A 25,026-nucleotide genomic window follows, 5' to 3' on the forward strand; every position below is an offset into this window, starting at 1 on the left:
GCATTGTCTGTTTTTGCTCTGAGCAGGTCTGTGCTGCTTGACAGTAATAACCCAGCAGCTGTCTGGATTATGATCAGTACATACAGGGTGACAGCACTGAGAAGTGACTCTGTTAGGTCAAGCATTGTGCAAACACATGATAAAAGACAGCGCAGTTTAAATAAACAGTGGAAGGATGGAAGAAATCCCCCTATAATAGGTAGAGAGGGAAAGCACAGAAATTGAGTGATTTATTTCAGGTTACACAGGGATTTACAGGGAATACAGATTATGAGAGTCCTTGTCTGCTGTTTTACATGTGCAAAAATTTTCTACCACCTTTCTTCACACAGTCTTGGTAAAAGTCACTTGAAGTTTTGAGTACATTAAAAGCTCATGGTCATGCCCTTCTACTAAGCTGAACAATTGATTTAAGAAAAAGCGTTAAGAGAGTTGGTTACATGCCTTGCAGCCAATGCTAAGATCTCATTATCCCTGAGCCAGCAGTAGAGCAGTACACTGGGCAGGGCAACACTTGGAGGAAGGAGAGTAATCACAGGATGAGTAATGGACGCAGCAGTGCCCCAGCACCTCCTCAGGGATGCTCCCATCTCATCCTGGGTTGGGGCAATTCCATGGCTTCTCTATGAGCAAACATCAGCCAGGTTGAATGTTAGGAAAAATTTCTTGTCAGAAAGAATGGTTAAGCATTGGAACAGGCTGCCTGGGAAGGTGATGAATCCACTTTCCCTGAAGGTGTTCAAGAAAAGTGTAGATGTGGCTTTGAGGACCGTAGTCTAGAGTGGTCACAGGCATGGGTTTATGGTTGGACAAGATGATCCCAACTTCATCCGCTCTTATTCAGTGCATCCAGAAGCACAGTGAGATCCACAGCAGCTTAGACATGGCAACATTAGTACGTGTTGACTCATCTCTACAACATTTCTAATTGCTCTACAACTACCTGAAAGGTAGTTATGGTGTGGTGGAGGATGGCCTCTTCTCCCAGGTAACTGTGGTGGAACAAGAGGAGATGGCCTTAAGTTGTGCCAGGGGAGGTTCAGTTTGGATATTTGGAAGATTTTCTTTTCAGAAACAGTGGTTAGGCATCAGAACAGACTGCCCAGGGAACTGGTAGAGTCCTGGAGGTGTTTGAGGAAAGGACAGATGTAGTTCTTAAGAACATGGTTCAGTGGGCATGGTGGTGATGGATTGACTGTTGGAAGAAATGATCTTAGAGTTTTTTTCCAACCTTAATGATTTTATGATCATAAGGCGTTACCTATTGTTGACTGGAAACATAGGATTTTCAGTGCCCATCTATTGTCCTTGCTGACAAGGCAGTCACTGCCACTCTTCTCTTCCCCTATCACAATGACTAATCTCTGATGAAGACAGTAGAATAGCAGCTGGCTGATGTGGGAAGGACAGCCATCTTTGGCACCAGCAAAGATGGCCCTGTTCAGCTGGTGAAATGGAGAAGTCTGACATTTCTGAATCTCCTCTGTGAAAATCTAAGCCTAGAGGGAAATTACAGTCCTAGCAATGATCTATTTCACTCAAGCTTGTTGCTGGTTCTACTGTAGGAAGGAAATCAGATGAACGAAGCAGAGTCAACCACTAGGTAAATTATGGTAAAAGTCATCTGATTGCATTCAGCCTTGATGTTAAATATTTCCAACTCCGCTGAAATCCAGTAAAAAACATCAAATAAAACTGTTTGTCTAGAACTGGTCAAGAGATTTTGTTAGAATGTATCAAAGCACTACTGTAGCTAGAGCAAAGGTGCCTGTCTCTTGGCATTGCTATGGGATACCTTCACAGTGTCCCAGTGCCTGGCACATTCCCAGAGAAACATGGCACACTCCTTTCCTAGTCCTGCATGCCTCCACCCAGGTTCTGAAACATTTGCTTGTTTAACAAACAAATGATCTGTAGTGAAACCAAACAGTAAAAAGCAGTGTTTTCACTTGATGCTTTTGTTTCATTTACAGGCAGGCCCACATGAATTATGGTGGCAAAATGTTTAAGTTTATTGATCTGAGTATCTTCACAGCACTCTGTCTTAAGGAGAGCACATACAGGGTAGAAATGTGGATGTATTTAGGATAAGATCGGTTCCCCTTAAAACAGCTCATCTGGAATGAATGAGTTTACTAGTATTGAGGAGAAAAAATAAAAGCTTATGTTTTCTATTTGGTAGGAGCAGACTTTTGTTTTGTTTTGTTTTGTTTTGTTTTGTTTTGTTTTTTACAGGCTTGAATGTCAACAGGATGAGGGCCAGAGTAGTCATCAACTAATTTGGTGTTATAGCAGGCCTCCTAATTCCCTTTGGCCTGCTCTTCTTCCTCTTGAACATTGGACGCTTTAATTGTTGTGAGTGTGGTTTATTGATCTTAAACAGAAGTTAGTGTTAATAGTCAGAGGAGGTCAGAGTATCCTTAGACCAGTCTAGAGAGGATGTAATGAGACATGAAGGACTTATGGATTGTAATGGATTAAAGACCTGGTTGCACTTCCATTAAATCAAAGGTCCTTTGATTTTAGCAGTAAAATTCTTAGCCAGAATAAGGGAAAGGTATATTATTTTTTTAGATAAAACTACACTCTGCAAAAAAGAAAAAGCTATTATTTGTAAAGTCAGTGTGTTAAGAGTGTGATCTACCTCTGTTTTTTATTTGTTTTATATTATTTCTGCAATTAAACTGTATTAACATCAAAATGATGCTGTATTGTTGACCAATAGAACAACAACTTGCTGTTTGGAAACATAATGAAACAGTAACTAACTCAGGGTCTAAATTTGCTATGTGAAATAGGCTGAAAATACTGATACTCTTTGATAATAATTCAAAACTCAGCTTATTCTTGAATTAACTTCACTGCATATATTGTGCATTTTTTTCTATTCTGAAATAAATATGTGTATTGGATATGTGTATTCCTAAAGGTAATGTGCTTAAATACTTTCTTGAAAATAGCTTAATCTTCACTACTTCCCAGCAGTCACAGTTCTGTCTTCAGAGAGAAAAGAAACATATCTTTGTACGTACTGCACGCGCTGATGTATATGAAAAATAAACATTCTCACTCCCAAGTAAAACCAAAAACAATGTTAAGAGCAGCTCTCATGCTCAAAGCACAATTGCAAACATTGTTCAGTTATGAGCTCTCGATGTTCTTCTCAACATCAGCAATCAATGTGCCAGCACAATGCACGGAAGACCAAAATGCCTGGGCCAGGAGACCACAAAAGCTTCTCTGTCTGGTGCATGGGAGCTGAAAACAGGCTTTCACAGTGCTGCAGCACATGCTGACGGCCTGTGCAGAGTTCAGAGCTGCCAGCAATCTGGCAGATGTTGATGTACAATGAGAGCAAATTTTGTTTAATCCTTGGTTAAGGAGCTACCATAACTGTTAATTTTCAAAAATAATTGCATGCATGTGTCAAAGACATGAGATAATCACAGACTGCTCAGTGGCTGTATGAAGTGTGCTAGCTGAGTCACTGAAAGGTCTTTGTGCTCTTTCCAGGAGGAGAAGGACATCTCTTCTGTGCTTATAAATAAAACGCAAGACCTATCCTATTTCCTCTCACCAAAAAGTAATCATTCCTGCAGTCAATCATTTTTGCAAGCAGGGAATTGTAAAGCCTAACAATTAATAACAGTGGGTGTAGTTCTTTTTTTAAAAGATGAAACAATATGCTTCTAAGTGCCTGTTCCCAAATTCTCACACAGTTATTGGGACGAATTAGATCTTTGTTGGGTAAAACAGCTTCAGAGTAACAAACAAAACCCCTGACTCAGCCTCTCACTGGATTGTCCACTTAAAGAGGAAAGTATCTACTGTTCTTTGAGAAGGTTTTCTAGACGTCAGTGGGTGCACTGAGCAATAATGTCAGAGATAAGAAAATCAATTTTGCATATAACATACTTTTTCATAATTTTATTTTAAATGAAATGACATCCAGATACAGCCCAGTTATTTAAGAAAGGATTTAAATGAATGTTTAAGGCTGAAAAAACTCCCTGAATTAATTGATTTAGCTTCTCTTTATTTTTTGCCAATGTTATTACTAGCTCAGACAAAATTCACTCTTTTGCATTTCTCAGATTCAAAATCACAATCATTTTTTAAAAAAGTAAAAAATAACTAAAACGTTCACTTTCCAAACAATCTTATGAGATCAACAAAAGTGTTGAAAAGCCTTCATTAAAAAGCCACATTGACTTGATTTACTGCTCTACAAATTGTTAAAAACAAGCATTCTAGGATAAATGCTTAAAACAGCGATATAGATTTGAAGCAGGATTTTTCCTAATGCCCCTAAGGAGACTTTTCTGGCAAAACTACAACTTAAAAAAACATACTTTGAAAATGTATTCTTAAATTCACCAGAATACAAAAAAGAAATCCCAAATGATTGTCTGAGAGAAAATTATAATGCGGTGCTTCCTCAAACTCCAAATTCCCAGGAACGCTGCTGAAACAAGGAGTTTCCATGCTGATATTTGACTGAGACCTGTTTAGAAAATGAGTTGGGAACACATCCTATACCTGACAGTGTGAACAAACTCCATGGCACAAAAGCCAAAGGGACTGCTAAGTAAGGCAACCAAGGCAAAGTATGGCTTAAGTGCAGTCTGGTTAAGTCAGAGTAAGTATTTTTGAAGCTGTTACTTATGCTTCCACTAAAAAATAGCTCTCTAAAATGTCCATGAGAGCTTCAGTTAAAAAGATCTGGAGCTGGAGATGCTTTGCATAGAGAAACCTAAAGAAATATATTAAAATGAGTTAGAATCTAAAAAAAAAAATCCACCGCAAAACACCTTCATATTCTTACAAGTGCACAATCATGAGCTCCAATTATAATATCTGGACCAAGGATAGTAAACAAACGTGTTAAGAACAGCTTTGTCAAAATACTCATCTCTTGTTTGCCCCTTGCAAGACACAGCTGTGGATCAGGCAGCGTCTGAAATTCTACACCGGCCAAATAATGCACAACATTATGCTGACCTTACACTAAAGGAGTTTCTTTGGCATTGGTTTGAATTGTTAAGGGAAGGCATAATTTGGCCCATCTTTGCACAGTAAAAGAAACTGGTCCACTTCTGTGAAGAATTCATAGGTTACATATTTCCTACAGGAAAAGTCCCTCCCACCTCACTTGACACTTATCATTTATCCTATCCAGCACTGAGAGCTGCTAAGTTATTCATATAAATATATCGAAGCTCAGGAAAGGCTAACAACATCTGCATCGTGTTGTTGCATAAGCTTATGCTTGAAAATACTAGAAAATAGTTGTGCACTGATAATTCTTTGGCTTGAAGCTGAAGATCTCTTGGGTAAATCATTTTTTCCATTTGTTGGAGTCCCAAGCCAGGAACCAGCCTGTGAAGGTTGGGGGCTCGTGCCCCTGCTTCACGATAACGATGGGGGTCCCCTTATCTCTGCCAGAAGGATCTGTTTCAATATAACGTTTGGCTAAAAACAGGTGGAATGAAACATGTAAAATATTAGTTAATTCCTTTGGCATAAAAAATACATTGAAAGCTCAAGAGAAAGAACCCAGCGCTATTACAATAAGGTATTCCATTCATTATTTGAAAGGCAATGAAATGGTCAAGTAATTGCTGATTTCTCCCAGTTGCCAGTGAAAGAATTTTCCACAAGAGTCAAACAGTGATTATTACTCTAGTCAGTCCACTGCCATACAACCGTGTTTTGGTTTTTGATCAGGAGAATACATTTACTGGTGCTTTGCAAATTCACAAGCTTTAGTCCCATTTTTGCCATGTAAAAGCTTCAAATCTGCATTCAGTACAGATCCCCTGACGTCTCAGTGTAACATCAGTACCTAATGGAAATGCAACAAGGCAACCTTAGCTGCTTTGAGGAAATGCCTGTAAGCATTTTTAGCAGGAATTCCATCAGGAAGGCTCAGGTATAAGAAATCACACCAAAGATGACAGAGGATTTTTCAAGGAGGTGCATTCCAGGTAAATTGTCTTGATTTGTCCTGCAGTAGGAATTTCCTCCTCCAAGGGTGGCAATACAGACAGCTGGGGATTTGTTGGCATTCCTTTGACTATACATTGTATGGTTTTGGTCAGTAATACCTCATTTTATTTTCAGTGCAGTATCTTTTCATTGAGCTCTCCTATATTCACTTTAAAAAGCTCTGATTAATTTTTCTCTTCATAAATTTACGGATAAGAAAGATATATGAGTTTTAAATTACATTTAAAGGAGAAAATAATCTTACCCAGGGTTAAATTCTAATAAGCCCAGTAACTCTTTTAAACAATACTGTAAACACAGCTACATTTCTTCTTCAATATCTTTTCATTTGTTTAAGCACTATTGATGCTACTTCCCTCAGAATTCTGCCAAATTGATTTGATTTACCAGATTTAACGGATTCCTGTCGTTCTGTTTCATTAGCATCTTTCCCAATCCAGACAAAAACCTGCAAACAGAGGAGAGAAAGCTTTTGTGTTTTTATTAGGATTTTATGTGCAGTAGGCAAAACACAAAACAGTTGATTCCACTAGGAGAAATAATATATTCTATGAAAGTACTGCAGAGATACACAGGTCTCATAAACCAAAATTAATGTGTGTTTTTTTTCCCTTGCTAGAGAACGTAGATCTATACTCAACAATTTCACCACTCTCTTGATGCTGGAATGCCAGACTTGATGCACTCAGATGAAAGGAACTCTAATTACATTTTCCATGATCATCTTTTCCGAGTTTGCAAGGAAATTGCTCTTTGGGTACAGGTGAAAGTGCTGAACAGGAGCAGTGTGGATCAGGCTCTGTATATGCATCAACACTGGTGCCCTGAGACAGATGCTACTCAGAGTATTGAATACTTCACTGAATAACCCCATTTCCGGAGCCCCAGTCTGCAATCTCCACTTTTTTCTTCTTTTTTTTTCTTTTTTTTCTTTTCTTTCTTTCTGCTGGGATCCTTTTGGAAATCAGCTTCTTTTCCCAGATCTTTTCCATTCATATCTGAGTCAGTATATCCCAACACCTTCCCACCCAGCTCTTAATACTGCCTTCCTCTCTGCTCCTTCTTGAATGGGCCTTGCACATTCCTTTGCATTTCCTAAAATTTCAGCCTTTTTCCCTTGAAAGTTAGGCTGAAGAAGACAGGTAAAGCATGATGTTCTCCCCATTTGCCTCCAAGGTGCAGAGAAAGAATAGAGAGAATGTGAGACACAGATGTGCTTTCCACACTCACAGTAAGTTTGCCTGCCATGTAAAAATCTCTCAGCATTTTCAGTTTTCTGTGAATCCGGGAAAATAATGGAGATTATTTCTTCACCCTCAACTCAGATTTTCTGAAGAAATCTATATAAAGCTCTGCTGTTTGTCCCCTTCTCTAAAAAGATTTTTTTTCATAGGTGATGCTGCTACATTGATTTTGTGGCTTTTTTTTTTTTTTTTTTTGCAATAGCCTTCTTTCTTAAAATTAATAAATCTTAGGGATGAAGTCAAGAACATTTTCGAGAGCCTCAATCCTGGAGCTTATACTCTTGTAGCCTCCATTGGTTTTAATGGGAAGTGTCTGCTGTGGTGTGACATTACGCTTAGAAATTCAATCACGTATATTCACACTAGAACATCATAGAACTCAGAAAATACAACTCCCAGTGATACAATTCAAAGAAAATAAAACCTCTTTCATTCTCAGAAATATGATCTTTCCTCCCATCTTACATGCAAAGTTGTTGAGAATAAATTCTTGTTACCACAAAAAAACAACAGTGGTAAAGCACGCAGCTTACCTGCTCCCAAGCATCTAGTAACATGACATCATCTTCAGCCAAATCATCCTGAGTGAATTCTCCTGGGACCTCCTCAATCTAAAAAGGACACTCTGGTGGGTATTTTTTGCTTTTGCCTTAATGACTTCTCCAATTTTGGACAGACCACAGAAATTTTTTAAAGGATAATAGGAATTGTGAGCATTGTGAATTAGGACTGAAGTTTGCCAGAAGGAGAAGACAGGGAGATTTCCATAGTGTGACATGTACCAAACTAACTAAACCAATTTTACAGCTGATGTATTCAAGCAGCTTACATTCATTAATAAAGAAACTATTCTGATTTGCATTGGGTAAGCTCAGTGGTGAAATACACATGCAAGCATGCTTTCCAGTCAGTTGAAAATGAGACATGATAGTTAACTAAGCCATTAAGGATTAGCCCCCAGAGGAAATGCAGACTGCTTGCTTCTTCCAGGGATTTACAGGCAGACAAGAAAGTAGTTTAATTTTCATCTGTGTGAGCAGGAGAGCTAATAATGTAGCTAATAGATAGCCTGTTAATTGTAGAGGTCTATCAAGCATTTGGCTATGCTTGATCGTGCAGGAGTACTAGAGGGATTGGAATCAGAATTGCAAAAGTCAATCCTTTTTTCTCTGTACCATAATATGATGGCCAGAAGCTTTGAGTGATCTGACCCCCTTGTTGTGGTGAGCTTTATTAATGGTGAGTCAGGTACTGAGGAAATGAAATGGGAGATATGGAATTTCATAGATTTGGAGGGGATTTAAAACAGAAAACCAAGCTAGTGCATAGCTGCCAGCAGGATATTATAGTGAGACTGGTTATCCTATTGTATTTCACTGGAGTATTTTAGAAGCTTGCTAGAACAATATGCTTTACTATTGTTACAAGATTTTAAAGTCCGTATTAAAGGATCCTATTTCTATTATCTCTCTCGGTATGAATGAGATTTCTCTTAAGGAAGTTGCAGAGATGGTAGCCAACTATTTTGCCTATCTAAAAATTAGTTTATCTTTTCTGAACAGTAACACCTTCCCAGAATATGGTAAGTAATTAAGCCTATGCCATACGCTTAATATCCAGCACACAGTTCTGGATATTTCTGCTAAGGAAATATGTCCTCCTACTTTCCTGAGCACAGGCCAGTACCTTAGAGATAATTACATGTCCTGAATCTCTACAGAAAATTTCAGGCTAATAAGGTTTTCTGGCAAAGGTTTAGGATGTTTCTTTTCCTCACCCCCACTGTCAGACACATAAAGGGAAAGGCACTGACCTGCACTTTCTCAGAGAAATGATAGCAGACTGGCAATGCTCTGCAAGAACGCAGTGCTTTTGACTAGGTAAACGCCTCATCTTTTTGCATCTGCAAGCCTCTAGTCTGCAGCTAGAGCAGGCTATGCAGACATCTCCAGTATCAATTCTTCTGTCTCTTCTATTCTCTGCACTTGAAATGATTCAAAGTATCAAGCCTCAACTTTCTAGCTCTTGTTAAGCACTACTAACTACACAAAGAAAAGCCAGGTCCCCAAATTAATTGAATACCCGTTGGTTCCCAAGATAAAACATGCCAGAAATTATACTATTAAAGAAAGAGGAAAGTATCCATTATACACTTACAATAAATCTGCCAGTTTTATTAGAACAACCATACAGACGAGGAGGATGATCTTCAGCCTTTGTCAAAAGCTGTGATGAAGTCTGATATTTTTTTTTACCTCCAAGTGCTTTCCAGAATTCCTCTGAAATACACAATGCATAATTTATATAGCAGTGGATTTAACATTTAATGTTTTTGCTTGACACTATTTCAAGAATCCCTGAACAGCATCTTATTTGCTGCCTCAAAGATGAGTGCATTTTCTTACAATTCTTCCTCCAGTTTGTCAGCATAACAATAAAGGTCTCACTTGCAGATTTACACAGAGCAATATCTTGCTCCCCTCCTGGTCACCAAGGGCTAAGAAAGGATCACACTGCTCTGCAGCACCAGCTGCTGTCCTACAGACTTCCAGGGCATTGCGCTACTTGTGCATCAGCCAATTTCAGATAGATTTCCATTGTAAAATGTGTTAGATTTTCAAAGGGAGAGAGCGAGCACGTGGTTCTGCTTACAAAATATGTAATTGTGAAAAATATTTATGCTGTATTTCCACACAGTGCTGTATATCCACAGCTGCCCATTAGAAACCAACCTGGTTCCTGGCCTTCATTAATCTTAGCAGTCTGGCACTTAAGAATACTGGCAATGTATTGAGCTCCTTGTTCCTCTTCTTTGTTTGCTCCTCTTCCCACCCAGGTGTAACCAGTATTGTTTGGAAGTTTCAGAACAAAGGCATCATTGGAATTCAGTGACATTGCATCAACATCAACCTAGAACATCAAGAAAAAAATTGTTTCACTCTTCCCATTTTCAAATAACATAGGTCACTATTTTGAATGCTTTATAAAACATGCATACAGATGTTATTCAGCTATGCTTTGTTAATTTGAACTTTTCCTGGATTTACACTGACATAAATTAGAGATGAACTTCACTTGAAATTAGGATCTGACTTGAAGGACAAATCTTAGGTACTAGGAAGAACTGTCTCATTAAGGTTGCTGATTTCTTGTTGGTTCTTTGTCAGTTGATTGCTCAATACACATTTTCATACACTCTCCTCTGCAACAAGCAGATTGGTTGTAGCCAGTTATACTTTATTCGCTTTGATTTTTGAGATAGGTTGGTCACACAGAGCAGTGTTTTTTAGAGTTGTGTTCATACCAGATGTGATTATTCAACAGAGATAGTAAGAGCAGCTCATGGCAGCTATACCATATTATTTAGCAGGTGACTTTACCTCAGCAATCCTTGTAATGGACATTAGGTTCCTGCGGATTTGGAAGAGCCGTGTGGGTGGAGCAGGTTTCTGACCTTCCTTCTTGGATGTCCCATTCTTGTAGACAATAAGTGGTTTATTTTTGAAGAGGCTCAGTAAATGGGGAGGCTCTTTGCCTTGACTGACTCGAATCTGTACATACATAATAAAACGCAATAAAAGAAAGAAGAGGACATGGGTAATTATTTTTAGCCTTTATTGAATAGCATAGAGGATGTTAGCTAATAAAACCAGGAGTGTTAGCAAGTGCAGGAACTGGCAAACTGAGAAGATGTAAGAATATAGGTCCAGACACATTTGAGTGTTTGTGACATTTGTTGTTAATCACGTTAACACAGAGATAGGATTTAAACCTCTAAAATATTGTCTCACTGATTAAAATATCTACTGTCTACTGTAATAAGAAAATTGCTTTTTTTTCTAAAAGAACTGTCATTTCATGGAGTTTCGTATGTCACTTAATTCCACTAACACAATAACTTGAAATTTTAGGGGCTGTGTATTTAAACACAAGAAGACAGTCGTTCTTCCTGATTGTTTTTTTATGTGTGCATTTATCTGTAGTACGATAAAAAAGATGAGCATAAATCCATCTTGCATGAATAACATGGATGACCGAAGGGAACTTCCATTACAGATACAAAAGAAATTGTTACCATCTCAAAGAACACTGAGCTATGAAGAACCGCTATTTTTACAGATTAATGTACTGTATAAGTTACTCGTATACTTTCTGTTCATTCTTCCTTTATGAGAGTATCGTCTGTCTTTTCCCACCTAAGGAAACAAAAGCTGCAACAGCTAAAGACTATATTGTATATGGATTTTTTATGCAAGTTCCCCTTGCTTTATACAAGGAAAAGTGACTTACATCTTGCATGAAATGAAGGCAAAATGAAGAATGGCAGGATAGAAAAGCTGAGGGGGGCAGGGGGAAGAAAAGCAAATAAATGGAAAGCTGCCTGTTAGGAAGGCAGCGAAAGGCATCTGCACAGGGAGGAACCATGCCTGTCTTTTGGTCATACTGGCTCTGCTTCCTATGCAAAACACCCAGGGGACATGGCAGTACCAGGCTGAGGATGCTGCTGTACTCAGCCAGAGGCAGGGGAGCTCAGTATAAGCGTGCTGCAGAGCTCTGGTACAAGGTACAAGGCCCCGAGCTATACCTGGTCAAGCTGGAAGCAGCAGAGAGCCAAGGAAGAGCTGCTGCAGGCCAGCAGATTGTGCTGGGCTGCCAAGGAAGCACTTCCAGCTGCTGCACTGCTGGACAGACTGAGAACATTACCTGACTGGGACACCTAACATGTATGCTTGTGGATGTCAAGCTGCAAAACTGTGGCAGGATTTTACAAATGACAAACAGCAAGAACGAACAAATGAAAAAACAAAAACAACACAGAAGAAATGCACTGAGGGAAACATTCCAGCAAAACAAATGGTCTCATGGCGTTTTAATACTAATTTGTACTGTAGTGCCATCTAGTGAGCAGAAATAATACACTTCAAACCTTTCCAATAATGCTTTTACACATTACGTACAGGTAATATATTTTAGGTAAGCGAGTATATGCATACAAATCCATCCATATATATATACGTATGTATTTATAAGCATATATATGCCTACCTAGAATATATTACCTGTACTTAAGATAGAATCATAGAATCATAGATGGCCTGTGTTGAAAAGGACCACAATGATCATCTAGTTTCAACCCCCCTGCTCTGTGCAGGTCGCCGACCACCAGACCAGGCTGCCCAGAACCACATCCAGCCTGGCCTTGAATGCCTCCAGGGATGGGGAAATCACAACCTCCTTGGGCAACCTGTTCCAGTGCGTCACCTCCCTATGTGTGAAAAACTTCCTTCTAGTATCTAACCTAAACCTCCTAAATGCACAGTTTGAATAAAACAGCCTCTTAATCATATTATTGCAGTTATTTAATTGTAATGTTATTATTCCTGCAGTACTGGTCGTAGGTATGAGATAAAACTGTATGGTGCCAAGCTGTGTCCAAAAACAGAACATATGTTAGGAATACTTCAAGGAATAATTAACTGGAAGTATTTTAAACTTTCCTGAGTATACTTCCAGTAATAAATCATAACTGATTAAAAGACAGAAGTATAATCTACCTTTTAAGTTTAGTGTACATTGTTGGGTGCGGGAAACCCTTACATTGGTAACTAAAGGATGGGAAATAAATAATTACCTTCTAGTGCCTAGAAAATCCCTGCCTGTCCCTAGCCATCTTCCTGCTTGAGCACTTCTGTGAAAATAAGGGGCTTTCCACAGCTCCTCCTACCCAATGTTGGTTAATGCCCAATACAAGTAAGAAATGTATTTGAAAACAAATATGAGGATAAAACAGTATTAGTTTTATGAAGAAAATAAAAGGGAAAAGCTGGAAAAACAATTTTTAACTGAGTTCAAGTAACTGGCAGCTTGGTTTTATCTGTACAAACGGGTCAATGACAAAAAGACTGTGTGAATACAAACTCTTGTTATTTCAACTAAGGAGATACATCTATCTTCTGCAACTAAGCTAAGTGCTATGAAAAAAGATCAGTATGGCAACATGCACAATTTCTTGCAGAGTGAACTGTGAGGTATTTACAGTGCTTCATGGCTAATCATTGTACCATTAAGCTGTGATAAAACACAAGTAATTTCAGGCAGTTTATGCACTGAATGGAAGTTAAATATCTTGATAGATGACAAATACACAGAAGGGATCACCATTAGCAGTTGATATTCCCTGTCTTCAAACACTATCTCCTCCTTTCAGTTCTTGTTTCTGCATCCATATTGTATGCTCTGTTCAAGGTCATCCCAAAGACACTAACCTGCACAGCCTGATCGTTCAATGACCTGTCTAGCTGAACAGTTAGAAATGCAGAAGCAGTCAGTTCATCTTTTGTAGCACGGGCTCCTTGCCTGAAGAAGACATTGTAAAAAAAAAACAAAAACGATTGAGCCTGATTTCAAAATGGTCTAGAGATTATACTGCATGTCCAAGACATAGTAAATAACCCTGCATTTACTTGTGACTCTCTACTCTTCTCAACAGGACACAAAGTCAGCATGAAATAATATCCACATACAGGAGGTCTGTGCAAAGCTGTCAACACATACCATGTGTAGATGATCTGCCCTTTAGGATAAGTGTAAAGGATGATGTAACAGTCACCACCATAGAACTGTCCATATGTCTCAGGTTGCACAGGAACTCTGCCACTGCTTTCCACTCTCCAGATCTGGGGAAACACAGAAATCACTGCAAAATGCTAAACTTCATCTTCAGTCTCTTCAAGAGGCAATTTGTCCTATCATACCTTAAGCAGTTTTTCTTCTATTCTCAAATGTTATAGTATATGACCAAGAAAGACTGTATGAAAGATATGTTTGCATCCTACATCCAGAGAATGAATGAATAATGATCAACGAGCCATGCAGTACACTCTTCTTTGTCTTGATGCTTTAATGTCATTTCATAATGCTATATTTGAACTTACTTTCTTAACGTCTTAAGATGATAGTGTAACAAGAATGTCACAACATTATGGCTCCCAGTAGAACTATAATAGTATTTGGGAGAGGCATTCAAGATAGAGTTTTGCAGATTTCTTGTATTTGATTCACTCCAGCGCAACTCAGTTAACAGCTGCCCTTCAAAAACATGTAGTTGAAATTATAAATAAAAAGTGCTCCAGGTCTAAGCTGCTGTGGCTGAAATCCATGGACCATTCCAAGTATGAGGTCAGAAATGCAGAAAATAAGACAATAAGACTGTGGGCACTTATTCCTCCTCTTACTTTCAGGATCCCAACATTCAGACCTGTATCCAACAAGGTGCGTTGGTGCAGTACCAAGGTAGCCCTGTGTAGTCCAAATATATTCCCTGGATTATACAAAAGACTAATCCAAAGAGATTTCAATGGGATATGGATAGATTTGAAAAGACTCTAAAGTCATCATATTCTTTCAAAATTCAGGCTACTTGAAACACTCACTAGGGACAAAGAAGCAGACAGGACAGATACAACAAGACATATGTAGATAAATGGATTAAATTTCTGACTCCAAAGGCAAGTTTTCCCATTCCAGATTTCAAGATGATGTGGGATAGAAGCATTCCTTTAGTTATAAGGATCGTATTTAAAGTATTTCCTGTATAAGTATTTTATAAAAGGGGAGATATTTCTGCACTTTGATTTCTTCTGATGACTGCTACATCTTTCATGAGCATAAAAATAACATTACATGCCAGCATACTGCTGACAAAGAGATTCACTTTCCACTTCAAGTCTATTTGTAGGAATAACCATTAATGTAATTGTACTCAACATAATATCTTACATAGCAAAACATACAGTAGCAGTTTAACCTATTACAAGTAACAGAGAAACTGGGTAGGTGGAAATTGGAATAGGTGTAACCACACAAAAAGTACCTGTACTTTCCCTGAGCCATCATCTATCATATTATGCTGTGCAGCCATTTGTGGAGACTCGTGTAACTTGGTAGCATCAAATTCAATCTGCTCAATTTTAGCCACTCTCTCTGTGACATATACTTTGCCGAAGCCATCGCTTTGATCTTTATCCTTCCAGTCTTTGAAAAATTGTTTGAAAATTGGCGTTTCACCTCCTTCTGGAAGCACTTGAATCTGAAATGAAACAGGAAACATGAGATGGAATGAAAACAAGGCTGACATGGTTACTGAAATGAAAACTCTTCTGAATTATCTGTCAATAAAACATTGCCCTTATGGACTTATATGCCCTTAAAAAAAGACTTTTTTTTTTTTTTTTTTTTTTTTTCTGATTTAAAAACAAAGCCTTTAACAGAGTTCGTTATCTCTTGGTATCATCTCATAAACTCATAAACAGATCACACCTGTGTGTTGGCAGGATAATTCATCTGCTGTATAAATGCTTCAGCATTCTTCATGGCAGCCTTTCTTTCCTGTGGGTTAGCATCTTTGCCTGGTTTAAAGATAAGAACAACAATCCATGAGAAAAGGCAGTGAGCTCACCGACTTTGTCAAAACAAGATACCCTTGAGCCAGATTCTCTTCAACATTGCTTATGCCTCCATCTTGACCAAACACGAATAATGAGATCCACACAACATTGAACAGCCAAAACAGTACCTTAATGGTTTTGAAAAAAAGAATCGTTATTCCTTTTGCTTTGTGTGTTTTGGTTGGAAAAAAAAGAAAGAAAGAAAGAAAAAGGCTACTTAAAATTTCTGCTAGGTTTGAGGTATACATCCAGTAAGAACACTCAGGGTATTTTCTGTGAATCCTTGTCTTCTGTGCTGCAGTGTGTTAACTGAAGCTGCTCTCTAGAACTGCCTTCCGCTCATTAGGCACCACCACAATTCTACTACTCCCAAGTAAATGAAACTCCCTTTCAATCTGGCTGTGCTGTGCAATTTACCACCACTTTTCCCCACCCATTCCTCCTTCCTCTACCCTGTTCAGTATTAGACATCTCTGAAAGCCTCAGTGGGATGATTTTTTTTGTATCAGTTCTGCATTCCAGCTGGCTGTCAACGACTACGCTTTAAAGACTTCTTAGTCTACCAAGATGCTCTGATAAGCTATTCATTGTATTCAGTTTTGAATGAGACTATTAGCAAAGTAATTCACACTCCTCAGCTTAGTGGGCTGAAGATTTCCAGCAGCGATGATAACTGCAGCCTCTCAGTGCAAGGGTGAGACTTGCAGATTAATGTTTTTTTTCTGACACATTATCATTATCAGTGGTAGCAAAGTGAGGATACACAAAGGAACAAGTAGGGCCAGTTCACAAGACCTACATTGGATGTAATTGAGGGAAAACCAGGAGTCAGGCTCAGAACTCTGAGCACAATCCCCCCATATGTTATTTTTTATAGGTTACATCCCTGAATGCAAATAATTACTCAAGCAGGATGCTTACAATACTTCCTGGATTCAGAAGTTTGACAACTGCATTGATTAATTATTTGCTATTTCACATGGCAGAAAGAAATGCAAATGTCACAGAAGACTTAATATACTGCCTCAGACAAAAAAAAAAGGGGGGGGGGGGGCAGGAGAGGCAGGAGATACTCAATGTTAAATGCAATAGCATCACCATTGCATTCCAAGTACAGTGTCCAGACCTAATTCATCAGCTCTTCTCTGGGAAAATGATCCATTAAAATGACTGCAGACAGTCCTAGCACCATTGATAATAACACAGACAAATATTCAGGAGAAAAAAAAAACAAGCATGTTTTCAGTTGGTCCCTGGAAGATGGAGGTTGTAATTATCACTCACCTTTCAGTTTCACATCTCCACCAATAAAGGTATGAAAATATAATACCTACTTATTATCAAACCTTCAAAGCCCATATTTTTCCTAGAAGATGGATATTTGATGGCAATACACAAAATCTGCAGGATTCTTTATGTTTGCTTTGTAATTGCTACTTAGATAAACATTTAAGCATTAAGTTTACAGATGTCTTAAAAACAGACAGGATCTTTAAACAAGACACATTCTTAAAGCCTTTACTGACACGAGCAATCCTTGTCCATTGACCGTGCCAAGGCAGAACCATGACCATACTATGGGTATTGTGTCCAGTTAGTATAAAGTTTTGGCTATTCAGTGGATGCTGTATTGATCCCTCAGAACTGTGTTTCTTCTGCCTTTTCAATAGAAGGGTCCTCTTACCTTTCCACACAAAGATCTTCCTTGCAGCACCATTGTCCAGGATGAAGCACTCCTCTGACAAAAGCATAGCCATGGAGAAGGGGTTTTCCTCTGCTACCACTGACAACTTCATGGATCCACTTGCATCTGACACCTAAGGAAGCAGTAATTGCAACTTCAAATAAACTCCGGTTTTGATCATCAAATTAATTTCCATTCTCCGAATTACAATAAAAATTAGTTACTATTCCTATGTCTGAAATTTTTATCCTGCTGGAAAGTAAGGACGACTTTTTTAGTTTCGTTTAATGTTAAATCCAGCAGAGGGAGATACAGTGTTAATTTTAGTGATCTCTCAGTTTTTTAAAGCAAATAATTTTCTCTTACACTTTGGGTTCAAATGTGTATACAGTGAACATCTCACAGTTAAAAACATATGCTTATATCAACTTATCCTATAAATTAATGTCATCTTCTGCTACTACATCACCCTCACTGAAGCCAAAGCTACACTTACATGCTAAACAAGAACAACTGAAATTACAGAACAATTGAAATTTTGTGGTTTTCAGGAAGAAATAACTTTTTTTTTTTTCTTGTTGAAGAGAATAAATGTCTTTTCTAGATTTCATTAAAAACACCCCCTTTTCCAAATAGTTTCTCACTTCTCAAGAAGGCAACATGAAGGAAAGTTAAGAGACATGAAAGGAAAGAAAAAGAGAAAATCAAGAATTTATTGTTTCAGTTCTGCAGCTTCCTGCAATGAAATGGAATGTCCATATATTTTCATTTCAAAACAGGCTTCTTTTGTCAGAAATGATCAAATACCAAAACTTGGCTCTGCTTTGACACTGGTAATGAAGAATTTTTCTGATACTGGCACAGTCCCAGTCAGTGTTAACCCATGGGAAGTGAGAAAAGAGAAAAGGAACATTGAAAAGAAAACAGTTCCGCATTCAAATTTCCTTGGATTTTAATTAGAAAAATAAAACTGCCTATCTCTCAAGCTCTCTTAAGGATAAATCACACACAACTATAAAAACTATCACTTCTGAAACCAAGAAGACAAGAAACATTTTGATTTCAGATTTAAGTCAGTTAATTGTTCTTTGACCTATGATTAATGGGTCTGAGGCCATGCTTAATTTATTTTCTGGTAAACAGGGCTGTAATCAATATTTTTTCCTCATTTCAGCTGGGCTATCTTGATACTGTGTGAGAATCTTGGCCACTGGCTGCAAATCACCCAACACAACTGTGGTTCTTTAGGTGAAACCAGAACTCCATGTACTAAGGCTCTGTGTGCATGATAACTGCTGAGCGTGCCTAACCCCCCAGAATAAAGCTACTTACCATATAGAGTTTAGCACTCCTCCGATTTGCAATATCAGCCATCTCATCGTCATCATCACTACATTCAGGAAGCTCTGGCTTTTCCCCTAAGACCTGTATAATAAGAGAATAATAAAATCAGACAGAGTATATGTTCTACAGTATAAATACACAAATACTTCCATGTGTTGTTCCAGTAATTAATTAGTTGGCATCATCTTTATCCTCGATCCGATTTAAATCTAAACTCATGGATGACTTCTTACAATTTTTGGGATGGCTTCATTTGTGAAATGTTTGAGAATAAAATTAAAGCAAAATGAAAAATATGAACTAAAGTTATCTTCAAAAATATTTCAATTGTTTATCAAATATCAGATTACGAGTTCAAAAATCTTTAAAATTACAGGTTCTTAATTCCAGTTGCATGGGAAAAAATTAGCAAGGATCTCGGAAAAAAATCATGGGGTGAGAAAAATATATTCTTGCTTTATCATTAGATGATCAGTTTTAACACTGTGGTAGTTTTATGTCATTGTGGTGTTGCACCAATGACAACATTATAGCAACCATTACTAGAATAAATTCACAGAGGTTCAGCAAGAGTATCCAGATCCAAATATTGTGCATAGAATTGTATGAATTTTGATGTAGTTACATCTCAGAGTGAAGATGATAATGATAGTTAATTAGGTCGCGAGTACAAGTGATGTTACAGCCTTTCTATTGACATAGCAGATTTGCATATAACATGGAGTTGCATGCAAAAAACATTCTAAATATTTAATAACAAGAAAGCCTGACAAAGCATATAGCCACAAGGAATACGAAAGAAAACAAGTATAGCGTAAGTGTTTTACAGAAATTTGCCATCTGTGGAATCTTCTAATCTAGCAAAGCCAGTAAAGTACATGGCCTTATTAAGTGTGACTGCTCCAGTTTAATCTAAAATAATTTACTTGTAGTTCAAAAAGTTGTTCCCTCAAAGTATAAGAAAGGCATCTCTAGGAGCTCTTCAGTAGCTATCGTTCAGCTTTCCCTGAATATGCACTACGTGGCTGCAGGTTATTCATGTGCAGGCCAAGTGGGGCCAGACTGTCATAGCAGTGCCACCAACTGGTGAACGACCACCTAAAGGAGAACGGGCAGACGTGGCATACTGTCACAAGTCTTCTGAAAATGTTTCCCCTCCTAGGTTTGCACACTAACAGCAGCCTACACCCAAGTTGAAGAGCACCAAGAATAACCCTGCCTTTGTAATGCAAAAGGCAGAAAATGCCCAAACAGGCATGCTTCTTTGCCTGAGCACATACTAAATGGGTTTAAGGATTTTATAAGATTGGACTTTCAGTGACTATTAAATGGGTAAAAGACTCCTATTAATAAAACTTCCAGAAGTCCATACTCGCTATTTTTTCTGCTTAATTAGCTACTTCCAGTAAAAACAGAAATCCCATTCACACACAACTTGTGGTTTCTGACAGTTATAGTCAGCACTTTCCCTTGCCATGCATATGGAATACTCACTGCACCACAGTTACTATGCTTTGTTGTAAGCTTCTTAAATTAATATAAAAACTACCAGTCTCACAATTTGTGCATGCACAGGAGACTGACAACTATGCAAGAGCCACTCTGAATATTTTTTAAAACTGGGTCAGGAAGCACTGATGCTGCTTCTGAAAGCACCATGACAGAAGCAGCCCACAGCATGAGCTAAGCACTCTGCTCTAGCAGCAGCTAAGTCAAGTAAGTTCTAGAATTTAAAAATTCATTTCTAAAAATGGCTCCAACACAGTTCAGATTGCTGGCCTCACCTACTGGTGTCCAAAGACGTGCATCTTTTTCTTTCTAAACTAGAATTACTACCAGACCCTCTAAAACTTTTCAGTTCATCAGTACTGGCATGATGAGAGGGACAACTATCTCAGTGGAAATTCTGGTTCTGCAATAGCAGCTTGTACAATAGCTTCTCTGGCCGAAGCTAGCCCCATGCTACAGCACAGGCAATCAGAAAGGAGTATCACTGAAAGATCTGTTCTGTGATTCTCCTGCAGAGGAGCACAGGAACAAACAGAGAAGGGTGTCCTCTTTCCTTGTATTTGAAGTCACAGTTATTCATAGATCCTAGCATTTTTTGACCATTGCTAAGATGGATGGGCCATGATTTGCTTCTCCCAGCAGGTACAGAGATCTGCTGGTACAGAGGACTGTGCAGCCTGCACTGACACTGGAATAAGCCTTCAGCTGAACCCCTGTAGGAATACTGTGTGCCCATATCAGAAACAGGAGATGAGACAAAGGTGAAATAACCTGAGGCAGACGAGGACACCAGTCATGGTGTGAAACAGACACAATCTGTGTGTGAAACAATAGTCTGAAATACAAAGTCACCACACTGGGGACAACTTATGTCACTCCCAACATGCACCAATTTCAGATGCTTTATTCTACAGACTGTCAGAGGACACAAACAACAGAAGGAAAAACAACATGTCTAAACAGAAAGCAATTTATGCTAAAAAAAAAAAGTTTTGTGCCAAAGAAATTCCTCCTCGGTTAAGTTGATTTTCTTCCTTCTAATGGAAATGTCTGCAGTATGGCTGAGTCCATGTATACTCACATATCTGCTTGGATGTGGAGACAACTGATAAATGTTACCAATAAGACTACGAAGAGCTTATTGAGTTATTAAGTGGTACTCTAGAACTGGGTCATGTAACTACAGAAGCATATGGCTGGCTGAGGTGCAGTACCAGGTGCTTCACCTTTATGGAGCCACCCCTCATGCGATGCATCATAAATAAAAGAGAACATGCCAGCTGAGGCAGAGTCAAAGGCTTCTGAAACTGTTCAGCACGGTTCCCTGATAAAATGAAACTAAATCAACAGTTTAAAGGATACTGAACCTTATGGTCCTTATCTACATACACTGTTAGTTTCACACACTGTGTCAGCAACACCGAATTTTACTCACACAATTATCCCTGTGCAGACAGCCCACAGGGTCATGTCTCAGGAGCCAGTGTGCGGACAGCCTGGAGCTGGTTCTCTTGGGCTGCTCACAGATTTGGGGCTCTAACATGCAGATGTGTAGATCAAATGTACAGATCTCAAAGCAGCAGTGCTCTCTTGGGGACACAAGATGGCTCAGCCGCATTCACTCCTGGGCTTTCCAACCATCTTATCAGCGCCAAGCCACAACTTTCAAAATACACAGATGCACACAAAGACTTTGTAACCATTTCTTTAATTTTATTATTGTTATTATTATTTAGTATTTCTACATAGTAGAAATAATCTAAGGCATAACTGGGGGCTTGAAAGCATAGTTGTGTCATAGCTGCCTCCTTCTCTGGGCTTGGGATCTTTAAAATCTTGCTTGATTTTAGAACCACAGAGACTCCTCATATCCCTCCACCTGATCTGCCAGTGACATATTAGGCTGTCAAACCCCTCCTCACCTTTTGCTGCTTCATCCCAGAGCAATACCCATTCTCTCCCCATCACTACTTTCTGCAGTTTTAGCAGTATCCTGGAGAAAAGCACTCGGGCATATTACAGGTACTCTCACACACTGTGTCAGGCCATTCAACCACCCAAAGCTAAATCTACTACAATTATTTCAGAATAAGGCAGGCCCAAAGCTGGTTATGGCAGTGCTGTAGCCTAAGACTAGCTCACCTCTCAATGAGAGCATCTGACTGTAGTTTTAACATGCTTTATGAGAAGTGTTCATGAATGCTACATTTTAAATCTGCCAGGGGAGCTGACGATGGAATAAAGTAGAAACTCAATCTGCATTACTTTTAAAAACTTTTTTTTTCCACATTGTTTTGTAAGTTTTGTTAAACTTTTTTGTAGACAATGGTAGGTTAGTGCAAGAATATCTCAGGGGAGACCAAGAAAACAACAGTTCCTTTTCAACTGCCCAACTTCATTCTTATCTTCCAGTCATTGCAGTGTAGCCTATCCTGCCTGCAAAACTATAATCCCATTACATCTCCTTGTGTGCACATCTCCTATGCACAAATCTGTACTATCTCAAAGAAGTATAGAATACAGTGCCAGAGTTTCTTCTGACAATGGAAATTCCACTCTCTTACCCTCAAAAAGGATAGAAGGAATCACAGACAAAAGTTATAACCTGTAGGAATGAGACAAGGTAATTTTAAATAAACACACCAAAAGAAGGAATTTAGTAAACACAGTCTTCACAACTGGAGAAGGTGACACTGATTAAATGGGAGCAGGAAGTTTAAAAGAGCTCAGTGAGGCTGAAAATCCAACGAGTAAAACAATGCTCGAAGAACAAGTCATGTGAAGGTTAATTAAGAGAGCAAACCAGTTTCATACAGTTTAACCTGTGTACACGAGTGCTGTGTTTGTGTTTCATTTCACTGCACAATTTGGATTAGGTTCCTGGGTCTGAAACTGAACTATTTGCTGTGGCTGTGATCCCAAGCTTGGGTCTCAAACAAATTCAAATTCCCCTCTTTAAGCGCTAAGAGCAGTAGAAAGAAAAGCAAGTGAGACATTTACAGAGCTTAAGGCTCCTTTCAGAAAGCATCAGGCTTAGTAGCTCGTCAATTACTTTCTTACATGCTCTGACATAAGTAAATACATCTGCTACTACCAGCTCTGGGTACACATGTACTGGTCACAGAGAATAAATCTTTCATGCAGAATGATGGCTCTGAACTAAAAACACAGCGTGAACTCACTGGCAGATAAGAAAGTGGGTTTTTATATTTACCTTCAAAACAAAGGAAGAATATTACAAGGAATGCCTCTCTGAAATAAATACCATCTCAAGTATCTACTCCAACAAGCAATAAGAGAAAAAATTCCAGCTGAAAGAGGAAGACATAAAGGGGCCAACCCTTGAGTTGGATGTACAGATGTGTACCCAGGGGGACCTTTGGGCAAAGGTGGTTTTAGGGCTTCACTGCTAACATTACTGGCCACAGTTCATCTCTATCACATTGGCTTATGTTTGTCATGCCAGCAAATGATGACTGCAATAGATATCTGCTCCAGACAAAAACTACTTTTGACATTGGTCAGTTATGAATATGCTTTTTTCACTGTTTTTTTTTTGTTGTTGTTTGTTTGTTTGTTTGTTTTAATATTGTAACCCAGAGCTCTTTCAATCTATTTGAGCAAACATAATCTTTCAAAAAATTATACTTCAATCAAACTAAAGAAGAACAAAACATCTTTCGCTTAACTGCTCCCAGATAAGTCAGCAGAATTTCTGCCTGAAATTGCCTCTCACCAGCAATTGCAGCAACAACAGATGTCATTACATGCTTGCCCTGAGCAGAGGGCCTCCCACCAGCCCCAACAAAGATTGAGAGTAAGATGAAAATGCTGTAAGGTGCTGACAACCACCAGGGATGCTTTCTGTTAGCACACAGTTCCGGCATTTTGATCATTTGTTTGGTTTTACCCTGTAATTTATCAAAAGCACTTCATGGTATTAAGGTTTAAACCTGATTTGTATGCATTCAGAATGTTGCATAATAGCAAAACATATCAGCTGCTTGTGGCACTTTTGATGCAGAAATTATGGCCTACATTTTTTTCCAGTTTCTGTTTTCTCAGGAATTTCAAATGCAAAATGTAATTTTATTCATAGCTCTGTGTTTAACTTGTAAAAATAGGGCATTAGGCTTTGGCAGCTTATCATGTAGTATTTGCAATTTTGCATATCTCTAATAATTTGAATATGAATTCTTGACTTCATGTGATAATGCTGTTCTAACATCAATTTTCTACTCTGTGAAACAGCCACAAAATAACACGTTCACAAGAACTCACTGAGATCAGTCTGGAGAGAATCATATTTGGCTCAGAGATAAAGCAAACTGCCCTCTGTCCCACTGGGCCTTCGAGATTGGGAGTGCATCGCATGAGCTGGGGAAACTCTTGCAGCTGTCATCTTCAAACACCCAGCTTTTTGGATGTCTCCAAGATAAACAGTGATCCCACCCATGATAGAGAAACTGGGAGGGCAAATGAGGGTGGATAGTGGTAAGACAAGGGGGAATGGTTTTAAACTGAGACAGGGGAAGTTTAGGTTGGATATCAGGAGGAAGTTTTTCACACAGAGAGTGGTGACACACTGTAACAGGTTGCCCAAGGAGGCTGTGGATGCCCCATTCCTGGAGGCATTCAAGGCCAGGCTGGATGTGGCTCTAGACAGCCTGGTCTGGTGGTTGGTGACACTGCACATAGCGGGGGATTGAAACTAGATTGTCACTGTGGTCTTTTTCAACCCTTTTTCTATGATTCTATCCACACTACATTAATAACAAATATGGAAACT

General features: G+C 38.7%; 1 protein-coding gene across 1 annotated transcript in view; it reads right to left on the reverse strand.

Annotated features, from left to right (window-relative positions):
* Positions 1-3,952: 3,952 nt before the first annotated feature.
* SCIN (scinderin) overlaps positions 3,953-25,026 on the reverse strand; it is a 45,022-nt gene continuing 23,948 nt past the window's right edge. Inside the window, exons 5-16 of the mRNA XM_042888585.1 lie at positions 18,717-18,809; positions 17,385-17,517; positions 15,573-15,661; positions 15,127-15,342; positions 13,809-13,930; positions 13,520-13,610; positions 10,634-10,804; positions 9,986-10,163; positions 9,411-9,532; positions 7,787-7,864; positions 6,397-6,457; positions 3,953-5,472 (exon numbers count right to left, since the gene is read on the reverse strand). Coding sequence (XP_042744519.1) covers positions 5,339-5,472; positions 6,397-6,457; positions 7,787-7,864; positions 9,411-9,532; positions 9,986-10,163; positions 10,634-10,804; positions 13,520-13,610; positions 13,809-13,930; positions 15,127-15,342; positions 15,573-15,661; positions 17,385-17,517; positions 18,717-18,809 — 1,488 coding nt within the window. The 3' untranslated portion in view covers positions 3,953-5,338. The remainder of the gene's footprint in view (positions 5,473-6,396; positions 6,458-7,786; positions 7,865-9,410; positions 9,533-9,985; positions 10,164-10,633; positions 10,805-13,519; positions 13,611-13,808; positions 13,931-15,126; positions 15,343-15,572; positions 15,662-17,384; positions 17,518-18,716; positions 18,810-25,026) is intronic.

The sequence above is a fragment of the Lagopus leucura genome, unplaced genomic scaffold (assembly GCF_019238085.1).
Source record: "Lagopus leucura isolate 7727_CA_CO unplaced genomic scaffold, USGS_WTPT01 Super-Scaffold_100157, whole genome shotgun sequence".
Classification (NCBI taxonomy): Eukaryota; Metazoa; Chordata; class Aves; order Galliformes; family Phasianidae; genus Lagopus; species Lagopus leucura.